The sequence below is a fragment of the Myotis lucifugus genome, unplaced genomic scaffold (assembly GCF_000147115.1).
Source record: "Myotis lucifugus unplaced genomic scaffold, Myoluc2.0 scaffold_626, whole genome shotgun sequence".
Classification (NCBI taxonomy): domain Eukaryota; kingdom Metazoa; phylum Chordata; class Mammalia; order Chiroptera; family Vespertilionidae; genus Myotis; species Myotis lucifugus.
The window spans coordinates 348,048-360,501 of record NW_005871674.1 but is presented as its reverse complement, the minus strand read 5'-3'; the positions used below and the strand labels follow the sequence as shown (position 1 = coordinate 360,501).

Sequence of the window (12,454 nt, the reverse complement as noted above, 5' to 3'; positions counted from 1 at the left end):
TGTTAGAGCAAAAGAGCACGGCACTGAATTTCAGCCACGTAACCTTTCCCGCTCTGCTCGCAGGGAGGAAAATTTGACATCATCGCACTGATCGTGTACATCGGCTCCACCCTCTCCTACTTTGGTTTGGTAAGGCTTTCTCTTGCCCATGCTTTATGAAAACGCTTTGGCAAAAAGAAATTTCACTAACACGGCATTTGTCGGGGTTCTTCCCAGGCCACTGTATTCATTGACTTCCTCATCAACACTTGCTCGAATACATCCTGTCAATCCTATTGCAAGTGCTGTGAATGCTGCGCGGTCAATGAGTATTACTACAAGAAGAAGTGCGAGTCCATTGTGGAGCCAAAGTCGGTAAGGCTCACTGCGTCTACAGATGCCAAAACACTGGGGTGTCCGTTAGCTCACTGAGAAATGTGCATAAATAAGGCCAAAACCACAGGTGTGATCCCAGGGTGGACAAGCCTCTGGACGCCACCCCAATCCACCATTTCTCAGGTGAAGCCTTTCGTCTTAGGGAAGGATAGAAACAAAAACAGAGAGGAAAGAGAGGGAGAAGAAATTTTTACGTTCTGGAACCTATCAATTTTATCAGACTTATTAAATGGGCACAGCCAAAAACAATCATGTAATGACTTCGGGGAACAATCTGGCAGTGTATAATGACATTTAAATGGGACATACTGCACAGCCTGGCATTCCCACTTCTCCACACGTGCCCTAGAGACACACTTACATGATCACACAGGGAGTATAGTGTACAGGTATGTGTCCACCACAGCACAAGTCACTGAAGAAAGTGCTTCTATCCAAATGTCCAATCCGTGAACAGTGCATGAACTAGGTTAAATACATAGCAACGAATGTTGGGCGCTCGTTTAAAAGAATGACGTAGATAAAAATAATAGCCAACACTTATATAGCACTTCAATGTGCTTTATATATATTAACTCACTGAGTCTGCACAACAACCTCATAGATAGATGACACTATTATCCCATTCTACAGATGAGGAAATTGAGGCATAGGAGGGTTATATAATTTGCCCAGTCATATAGCTAGTAGGTGGTAGAGCCGAAATTCCAACTTAGGCAGGCTAGTTCCAGAACCCATGTTCACAACCACTATGTTTTAGGTACTTTCAAATATCCAATACATTTTGTTGAGAGGTAAAAAGCAAACTACAGAACGATACATATGGTATGATATAGGTTAAAAAACTACATACATAAACTAAACTAATTCTATGTATTTTATACATGTACAGATATGCACAAACACATACACATATATTCTATATATTTGTCTATATTTTATATAGTTCTACATGTATTAACACACACCTCTATATGTGGGGGGCTATATATAAAAATACAAAAAGGCATTGGACATACAAAAACGGATAACGAGCCCTAACCGGTTTGGCTCAATGGATAGAGCATCGGCCTACGGACTGAAGGGTCCCAGATTCGATTCCGATCAAGGGCATGTACCTTGGTTGCGTACACATCCCCAGTGGGGAGTGTGCAGGAGGCAGCTGATCGATGTTTCTCTCTCATCGATGTTTCTAACTCTCTATCCCTCTCCCTTCCTCTCTGTAAAAAATCAATAAAATATATTTTTTTAAAAAATAAAAGGGATAACAATCCCTTCTGGAAAGAAGCGTGGGATGGGGACTAGTCAAAGGGAACTTTAGCTCATCTGTATTGTTTTGGTTGTTTCATTTGGACTTTACTAAGCAGGTCCTCTACACTTGACTCCATGATTTCCTCCCAACCAATAAGAAATCTCTGGAACTTTAAAACATCAGAGGGTTTCTTTGTCTTTCCCTCATCCAAGGACATCCCAGTCCTGTTCCGGCAGCTGAATGCTCAATTCACTGTCCATTGTACATGCATATACAATTTGAAATAAAAATTCATCATTGCAACTAAAAGTAATCACTATTGCCCAGCTGGCGTGGCTCAGTGGCTGAGCGTCAACCTATGAACCAGGAGGTGATGGTTCGATTCCTGGTCAGGGCACATGCCTGGGTTGCAGGCTCGATCCCCAGTGTGGGGCATGCAGGAGGCATCCAATCGTTGGTTCTCTTTCATCATTGATTTTTTTTCCTCTCTCTCCTTCTCCCTTCCTCTTTGAAATCAATTTTATAAATATACTAGAGGCCCAGTACACAAAATTTGTGCTCAGGTAGAATCCCTAGGCCTGGCCAGCAATCAGGGCTGATCTGTGGGGCAACTGTCAGGGCAATCAGGGGACCCCCACTGGCACCCGCCTTGGCCGGCCTGGTGCTGCCCACTCGCCGTCACCCCCCCACCCCGGGCCACCAGTCACCTCCCTCTACAGGGCAACAGGCAGGGCAATCAGGGAGCCTCCACTGGCACCCACCTTGGCTGGCCTGCAGGCTGGGGGCAGCTCCTGTGTTGAGTGTCTGCCCCCTGATGGTCAGTGCACATTATAGAGACCCATCATTCTGCTATTCAGTCCATTTGCATATTAGGCTTTTATTATATAAGATATAGATATAATCACTAATGGCCCAAGATGGAATGAAACTTAATGGAAATATAAATAATTTAAGTTGCAATAGTATAATTTTCTGAGGATAGTCAATCTAGAGTAGCCTAAATTGAGGAAATATAACAAAGAAATTTTACATAGTTCTTGGGGGCCTATAAACATTAGGCAATAGGTTGTGGACACTCTAAGTCCACAAATTAAGGTGTATGGGGTTCCAGTTTGGATTCACCTTTAGACTCAGAAATCATTCATTCTTGGTTAGCAAGAGTTTTTGGTTAACTTGTTTAAAAGTTTGCCATTTGCTAAATGGGAATAATATTTGCTTTAGATAAGTCCAGGTTTTCAGTTCTTAAGTAATTCTATACGAAAAAAGAAGTAATTTTTTAACTTTCTTTCCCTAGACATTAAAATATGTGTCCTTTGTGGATGAATTCCATATTAGGATGGTGGAAGAGCAGCTACTTGGGAGAAGTCTGCAAAATGTCAAAGGCAAAGAAATCCCAGTAAGTTAAAACATTTAGTCTTCTCTCTCTCTCTCTTTTTTTAAAGAAAACTTACTACTAAATATAAACACATCTAGAAATTTGTACAGATCATACTTGAGGAATTTTAACAAAGTAAACACAAACACATGCAACCAGCACACAGATGAAAAAAGTGAATATCACTTGCAGAAGTCCCATTAATGTCTCTACCCTATCACTACCCACCCTTATTCCAACGGTTAGTTTTACCTCTTCTAGAATTAAAAATTTTTTTTTTACTTTTCAATTACAGTTGACATTCAATATTATATTAGTTTCAGGTGGTTACCTCTTCCAGAATTTTATAAAATTTGAATCCTATAGCATATATTCTATTGAGCGCCTGGCTTCTTTTACTGAACATTATTTTTATGAGAGTCATCCATGACGTTGCATATAGCAATAGTTCATTCTCATTGTTGTATAATTTCTATTTTATAAACATCCAGTTTATTTACCCTTTCTCTTGCTGACGGATAAATTTGAGTAGTTTCCCTTTGGGGTTCATGCCAATGATGTTCCTATGGTAAATATATGGCACCTGAACATATGGCATACATTCAGCTTTAGGAGTTACTACCAGACACTTCTCTAAGTGGGTGTTCTAATTCACTCTCTCCTTAGAAGTTCAGGCTGTTGGACATCTTCACTAATGTATTAGTTTTCTATGGCTGCTGTAATAAATTACCACAAACTAAGTAGCTTAAAAAACGACAGAATGGCCTGTATCAAAGTTCTGGAGGTTAAAATGTCTGAAACCAGGGTGTGCTGCTGTGAACATTCATGTACGAGAACTTATTCACTTTTAAGGTACTTGACTCAGACTTTGTCTGGTGAATGAAGGTATATGTCCCAAAGAGTAGACATTTATAAATGATGGCAATGATGACCATTTCTCTTGAAGCACAACAAAGGGATTTGCCAGTAGAGGGAGCCTGGTGGAAAAGGAGAGCAGCTCAGTCAACAAATATTTACTGACTACTGTGTGCTGGGTACTGGCCTAGGCATTGGGGATATGACAATAAACAAAACAGACAGGGACCCCACTTTCATGCAGAAGAATCATCAAGTAAACATATTAATTAAAAAGATCCTTTCAGCCCTAACCGGTTTGGCTCAGTGGATAGAGCGTCGACCTGCGGACTCAAGGGTCCCAGGTTCGATTCTAGTCAAGGGCATGTACCTTGGTTGCGGGCACATCCCCAGTAGGGGGTGTGCAGGAGGCAGCTGATTGATGTTTCTCTCTCATCGATGTTTCTAACTCTCTATTCCTCTCCCTTCCTCTCTGTAAAAAAAACCAATAAAATATATTTTTAGCCCTAACCGGTGTGGCTCAGTGGATAGAGCGTCAACCTGCGGACTCAAGGGTCCAAGGTTCGATTCCGGTCAAGGGCATGTACCTGGGTTGCGGGCACATCCCCAGTGGGGAGTGTGCAGGAGGCAGCTGATCGATGTTTCTCTCTCATCGATGTTTCTAACTCTCTATCTCTCTCCCTTCCTCTCTGTAAAAAATCAACAAAATATATTTTAAAAAAATAAAATATATATATTTTTTTAAAAATTTTAAAAAAAAAGATCCTTTCAGATGGCAATTAGTACTAGGATGGAGAATCTCATGGTGCAATACTAGTAAGAGAATGACCTGGGAGGGGCATTACCTAGATTGGGTGGTCAGCCTCTTTTTGGAGAGGTGATAATTGCACTGAGGCCTGGCTATTCTGAATTTCACTTTCTAAATCTGTGCAATGGAGATAAGGACACAACTCATGAGATTCTTCGAAAGCTTAAATGAGGCCATGCTCGTAAAAGACTATCACAGTCCTGATACATACATTTAACACACGGTACTGATGTAATATTACATGTAATTTTGTGAGTTAATAATGAAATTAAAGAACCCAGAACTCTAGGGGTTGTCATTGCTGATAGGTTTGGAAACTTGACTTTTCCAGAAACCATTAATGGACTTCACAGACTTGTCCAGGCTGCCCCTGTCTCTCCAAGACGCACCCTCCATTCCTGGGCAACCAGAGGAAATCCAGCTGCTTAGTGAGGAGGCAACACCCAGATCCAGCAGCAGCCCGAGCTGGTGCCAGTGCGGAAATTGCCTCCCATCCCAACTCCCCAGGAGTCACCAATGCCTGGAGGAGCTGTGCTGTCGGAAAAAGCCAGGTGTCTGCATCACGACCTCAGAGCCATTCAAGCAGCTCATCCTGTCCAGACGTGCCCTGCAGTTCCTCCTGCTCTACCAGGAGCCCTTGCTGAAGCTGGATGCGGATGCCACCAACAACCAGCTGCGGCACTGCGCCTACAGGTGCTATGCCACCTGGCGCTTCGGCTCCAAGGACCTGGCTGACTTTGCGATCCTGCCCAGCTGTTGCCGCTGGAGAATCCGGAAAGAGTTTCCCAAGAGTGAAGGCCAGTACAGTGGCTTCAAGAGTCCTTACTGATGGAACAGAGCAGTCATAAGCAAATTACTTCTGCTTGCACCCCGAGCTTCAGCAGCCAAGATCTGTGGCCAGATTTCCTCCGCTGCCACTCTGCATGTGTCAGAGAGCAGAGAGACCCGGGTAAACAAACAAACCAGCCAGAATCCCTCAACATGGACTGAGAGTGGAGAGATTCAGACGTCTGTCTCAATTTTGCCCCTGGGAAGCTGTGTGATCTAAGGCCTTTAACCTCTGTACCTCAATTGCCTTAAGATTCAACCTACTCTCTTACAGAGATATTGGGAGGAAAATTGAGACAGTGTATACAAGCTTTCTTGTTAATGCACAGAGAGCTATATGAATACAAAGCAACTCATTATAAGGTCAGACTAGGATAATGTCCAACTATGAACAAACTCTTTGGGTCTTGAGTCCTGGTTAGAGAACGTGAAGGATTCAAAGTGGCTACAAATTCCTTGGCCTTTGTCTCTCAGGACCTGAAGGTTATGTCTCCTCCCCTTGCGCAGCTCTGATTGCTTATCCAATAGTGAAAGTGATGCTGGGTCAGTTTCAAGGTCTTGGTCTTAAGAGGCTGGCAACTTCCACTCCCTGTCCCCTGACACTTGCTGTGCAGGAAGCCAGACCTCAGGTAAAAGTCTGACTATCCTGAGACAGCCCTGCTGTGAGGAAGCCCAAGCAACCATGTGGAGAGGAGAGATGACTGACCAGTCCCAGCTTTCAAATCATATAAGCCCAGTCACTAGGCATGGGAGAGAAGACTTTAGACCCTTCCAGAGCCTGCTAACACATGTCTGCAACTTCATGAGACACCCCAAGTGAGAGCTGACCCATGAATGCACAGAACAATATTGTTTTAAGCCACTAAGTTTTGGGTTCTTTGTTCTATAGCAACAGATAGCTGGGACAAGAGAGCAAGCTGGACTCTTAGGGACATAGACTCAGCCCATACCTTCCCTGGTCCTAAAGGTCTCAGGGAGCCTGGACCACCTCTGGAGCTCCTTAGGAGCCTAGGTTCCCATTCAGCAGTTCTAGGAGGGCTGCAGATGGAATCAGGTAACTCACCAGCCCAGCCCTGGAATCCATCCAATTTAACTGCCACGCTGCCCAATACATTTCAATTGCATTACATTTCTACGACTGGAAATAACCAGTGCAGTTAAGAACTGGAAAAGGCCGCCTTTAAGCTTTTAATGTCTTGAGCTTTGCATCCAATTAAAGTAGATGCAGTCTGGATGCTACTCAAAAAGCAACCTATACCCAAACCTTTATCAGCCTCTAAAAATATGCAAATGGACAGTCCCAGGTTCTAGGATCCTCCTGCAGGATTTCCTTTTCATGGTTTTGGTGCTAGAATCGACTATTTCTAAACAACTATTGTGAAGAATAAATAGAGACCACTATTCAACACTATGACTAATGAAGGATCTGTCAGGTTTTTTATACATACTCTAAGATTTACCATTTTTGATACTTTTTAAAAAACAGCAGCTTTCTTTTGGGATCCAGGATTTTATCTGGCTTTCAACTCAGGAATCAAGCTCATTAGGCCAGATTGCACTGTCATTTTTGCAACCTTTCCAGTATATTTTTAAAAAGTAGATTATATATATGACTTCTTCAGAGTGGAGATTCTTCCTCCAGAATTCTATTAATAGCTACAGATTTCCATTCTGATAGCCTCTGAGTCTTTATGCCTTTATTTTTTGGTGCCTGATTCCTGATGAGTTTCTGTCACCTTGTGGAGGCCCCAGATAGAGGTAGAATTTGGGGTGACAGATAATCACTGGATCCACCTACTGTTCTCCTTCCCTTTCCCCACATATGCTTAAAGTGAGAGGGTGATGTGTGACGTCAACAGTGTGTAAAATGTCTGACACTTCCTACAAAGACATGCATCATGTTTGAATTTTTATGTTTAGGCTCCTACATAAAATAATGTCATCGCCAAAGGCACACCAAGGAGAATCACATTTTGTAGGACCTGTCTTCTTGTACTTCAATCCATTCTTCTGTTAATGGTAACTGCACAATACTCACTGATTCATCTCTATATCAGAGATGTGCTTCCTTGTAACACTAATTTCATGCAGAAGAGGTAATGAACTTGCATTTATCTCCTTGGATGAAACCATTTTTAAAACACTTCCTAATTCTAGCTTGGCAATGTAGCTGTCATAACCTGACTGTTTTGATAATAAAAAATAATGTATAATTCATGATTATTGAAGTGTTTCTTTTCCTTCCTTTTCTCAGAATATAACCAATCACAGTTAGCCTGTTCACTGACACATTCATTTGATATATATATAGATATATATGTATAAGTATACATATATTCATTAAGGCACTGTGACATAAGATATATATTTGGTCTGTGCCCCCACTTCCTGACACAGAATTTCCATAGGATCCAGCTATTCCACTTCTAGGCATATACCCAAAAGAACTGAAAGCAGAGATTCAAATGGCTATCCATACACAAATGCTCATAGCAGCATTACTGACAACAGCCAAAAGATGGAAACAACCCAAGTGTTCATCAACAGATGAATGGATAAACAAAATAAAGAATATCCATAGAGTGGAATAAATATTTGGCCATAAAAGGAATGAAGCACTGACACATGCTATACCGTAAATGACCACTGAAAACATTATGCTAAATGAAAGAAGCCAGGCACAAAAGATCAAAGGTACGATTCCATTTATACAGAGTATCTAGCCTAGGTGAATCCATGTAAATAGAGAACAGATTGGTGGTTGCCAAAGGCTTGAAGAGGAGGGGAAATGAGGAGTGACTACATAATGATGTGGGGTTTCCTTCTAGGGTAATGAAAGTGTTTTGGAACCTGACAGATATTTTTTGGCTGCTCAGAACAGGATACTGTTGATAGTGATGCTGCCAGCCATTCCTTACTTCGACTTAGATACATGACCATGGTAAAGACTTTGGATCTCTTCAACTTCTGTACTTGAAAACTAGGTTGATAATGATGATGTATTTTCACTCAAACAACCCCACAAACCCAAGCTTTGTGCACTGCTTGAACCTATGTTCTGAGTATTTTCAAGAGACAAGTTAAAGATGATTCTCCACTCATTTTAAATTTCTAATACTTTTATGCCTTTATTATTATTTAAATTATCTAGCCAACAAAAATCTCTCCTAATAGTCTGCCCACTGATTTTTCTATTGAGTCATTTGAAAGTTCTTAGTTATTATTCTTGAAAGTAAGTATCCAACCAATTATTATTTTATTTTAGCAATAATAAATCTAAATGTATATTTACACTATTGATAGAATTTCAACATATAAAGAATTTAAGGAGGTTTTTTTTCCCCCTTCAGCTACAACTAGAATGTTCACCTACATTCAAAAGTGAATATCCACATATTCACTTTTAACAACAAATCCCAATGACAGGCCGAATTCAATCACTTACATTGATACTCTGATTAGAAACGAGGGTTACTTAGGTGATACCACAGTCACTGATCACATTCCAGTTCAAAGCGGTCAGAACTGATGTTGAAGTAGGCCTTCTGAAGGCTGAGACCAAAACCAAAGCCAAATGGCAGATTTGGGCCAAACAGAGGAAGGGAGAGGGATAGAGAGTTAGAAACATCGATGAGAGAGAAACATCGATCAGCTGCCTCCTGCACATCTCCCACTGGGGATGTGCCCACAACCCAGGTACATGCCCTTGACCGGAATCGAACCTGGGACCTTTCAGTCCACTGGCCGACGCTCTATCCACTGAGCCAAACCGGTTTCAGCTAAAGAATCTTTATAACTTAGAGACAACCTAATTAACAATGTGCAAAGGAGCTGAACAGAAATTTCTACAAAGATATATAGAATGGCCAATATGCACATGAAAAGCCCAACATCATTAATCATCATGAATATGCAAACCAAATACATATATACATTTACATATATGCATATTTAATTGAGTGCAGGTAGATTATATTCCATGTTAATTTCTTTCGGGGCTACTAAAGGGATATTAGAAAATATTTATTTTAAAAGGGACATTGGGTCTGACAGGTTTGAGACCCACTGATGCAGCAGATAGCACAGAGGATTATCTGTGATCAGCATATGGCCTTTTAGATTAGAGTCAGGTTTTTTTTTCTGTTCTATAACAGCTTCCTTCAGCCTCAAGGATTACATGGGGAAAGCAAAAACAAAATTAGAAAATAATTTATCATTATTCACTTTTGCAACCAACCTGTTTTTCATTTAGAAGATGAGCTATTTCTAGAGGTATATGTAATTGTACATTTGGACCACATGAATCTGTTAGTTATACAATGACGTATTTCACAAGATCTGTGCCAGGTAAGTGAATCTTACATCTTTCAATGCCTGAACATTTAATGTAAACAATTTTTTCATTTCATCAAAGAATATTGCTTCATCTGACTGGCCTTTTGTGGCTCAAGGCCATTGTGACAAACATCATTTTGACCATGCTATAACCAAATGACACCCTAAGGCACACCGATGTTGGCCACTGCTGGCCTCTCAACTAAATGGTCCCAGACTGAAGAGCTTTTTGGAGTTCTCAGCTCTGCTTTTTATAGGGACTTACTTCTCTTAATGGGCTATTATTGCTGTTCTTAATACTGGTGTCCTCAGGCAGTGCCTCCCACCTCTTTCTAATTTGCTGCCTTCATACAAACAGTTAACACCCACATTACTGGTGACAGTATATCTTTCATCTCTTGGAACCTAGCACCATAACCAAAGTATTTTCAATTCCAACTTTCAGAAGCGTACCAGCTCAAAAAAAAAAAAAAGTACATTTATTACAAGGTCATGGGGTATCTTAAGGGCAAAGGTGAACAAAGGGGGCAGAACCAGGAAGTAGAAACTCAGCAAAAACCAAAGAGGCCATTTTCTTACTCTCACCTCTGTGTTCCTTTGCCCATCTGCGTCATTCTTTGATCCTGCAGGCTCCCCTCCTTGGCTTCTCCACCAAGATGACTCTGCCACGGCCTTGGACAGGTAGCTCAGTTGGTCGGAGCATTGTCCTGATACACCAAGGTTCTGGGTTCAATTCCTGGTTAGGGCACATAAAAGAATCAACCAATGAATGCATAAATAAGTGAAATAAGAAATTGATGTACCTCTCTCCTTTCTTCTCTCTTTAAAATCAGCATTTTTAAAAAAATAGATGACTCTGCCCAGCCGATGTGGCTCAGCTGTTGAGCGTCAACCTGTGAACCTGGAGGTCACAGGTTCGATTCCTGGTCAGGGCATATGCTGGGTTGTGGGCTTGATTCCCAGTGTGAGGCTTGCAGGAGGCAGCCGATCAATGATTCTCTCTCATCATTGATGTTTCTATCTCTCTCTCCCTCTCCCTTCCTGTCTGAAATAAATAAACTCAATAAAAATATTTTAAAAATAAAATAACAAAATAAAATAGATGACTCGGCCACAACTCCTGAGGTTACTCAATTCAGTTTTAGTCACTTGCAGAGAACAAAGCGCCTCCTCTCTCCCACTGCAACCCTTCCAAAGGAGACCATCAGATTGACTCTGTTTGGGTCAGGTTACTCTTGTGGTTCAATTGATAAGGTCACAGCATAAAAATGGGTGCTGGGGCCATCTCTGTGAGGAAGGGCAGTTTTTAGAGAACATTGTCATGAGTGAACTGGCTTCACATGCAACCAAGGACACCAGATAAGCCAGACTTAGGACTTTATCTAAGATAAAAATACTCTGTGTGAGGGCCTGAGGTTTTCCCCTATGAAGAAAGAACACCAGGTTTGGCTCATTATTTTGTGGTATGTACTTCTTTTTTTTCCCCTGAGAACCTGGTTGTCTGCTCTGTTTCTTTTTAAAATTTTATATATAACTAACATACCATCAAATCTGCCCTTTTAAAGTGTACAATTCAGTGGCTTTTAGTGTATTCACAAGAGTTCTGCATCTAAATTTTCCAGAACATTTTAATCACCCCAAATGGACACCTCATACATATTAGCAATCAGTCCCAATACCTCCTTTCCTGGAAACCACTAATCTGCTTTCTGTCTCTGTGGATTTGCCTATTCTGGATGTTTCAAAAAAACACAATTTATATAATACTAGAGCCCCGGTGCATGAATTCATGCACCAGTGGGGTCCCTCGGCCTGGCTGGCGGGATCTCCAACATCCCCCAAGGGGTCCCGGATTGTGAAAGGGTCCAGGCCAGGCTGAGGGACCCCACTGGTGCACAATTGGGGCCAGGGAGGGATTCGGGAGGTTGGCCAGCTGGGGAGGGACTACAGGAGGGCTCCAGGGTGTGTCTGGCTCATCCTGATTGGCAGGACCCCAGTAGCAAGCTAACTTACTAGTCAGAGCATCTTCCCCCTGGTGGTCAGTGCATGTCATAGCAAGCAGTTGAGCAGCCTTAGCATATCATTAGCATATTACACTTTGATTGGTTGACCGGATGACCAGATGACCGGACACTTAGCTTATTAGGCTTTTATTATATAGGATGTGACCTTTTAGCCCTGTTGATGTGGTTCAGTGGTTGAGCGTTGACCTATGGGCCAGGAGATCATGTTTAATTCCCAGTCAGCTCATGTACCCAGGTTGCAAGCTCAATCCCCAGTGTGCAGGAGGCAGCCAATCAATTATTCTCTATCATCACTGATGTTTCTATCTCTCTCTCCTTCCTTCCTCTCTGAAATCAATAAAAATTTAAAAAGTTGCCCTGGCAGGTTTGGCTCAGTGGATGGAGCATCAGCCTGCGGACTGAAGGGTCCCAGGTTCAATTCTGGTCAGGGGCATGTACCTTGGTTGCAGGCACATCCCCAGTGGAGGGTGTGCAGGAGGCAGCTAATCAATGTTTCTAGCTCTCTGTCCCTCTCCCTTCCTCTCTGTAAAAAATCAATAAAATACATTTTTAAAAAATTTAAAAAGTGACCTTTTGTGTCTGGCTTCTTCACTCAGCATAAT

General features: G+C 41.8%; 1 protein-coding gene across 5 annotated transcripts in view; it reads left to right on the top strand.

Annotated features, from left to right (window-relative positions):
- Positions 1 to 6,759, top strand: part of P2RX7 (purinergic receptor P2X 7) — a 43,278-nt gene extending 36,519 nt beyond the window's left edge. For all 5 annotated transcript variants that reach the window (XM_023746088.1, XM_023746087.1, XM_006104986.3 and 2 more), the window contains 4 exons: positions 64 to 129; positions 217 to 354; positions 2,922 to 3,023; positions 4,997 to 6,759. In XM_023746088.1, coding sequence (XP_023601856.1) covers positions 64 to 129; positions 217 to 354; positions 2,922 to 3,023; positions 4,997 to 5,494 — 804 coding nt within the window. In that variant the 3' untranslated portion in view covers positions 5,495 to 6,759. The remainder of the gene's footprint in view (positions 1 to 63; positions 130 to 216; positions 355 to 2,921; positions 3,024 to 4,996) is intronic.
- Positions 6,760 to 12,454: the final 5,695 nt, after the last annotated feature.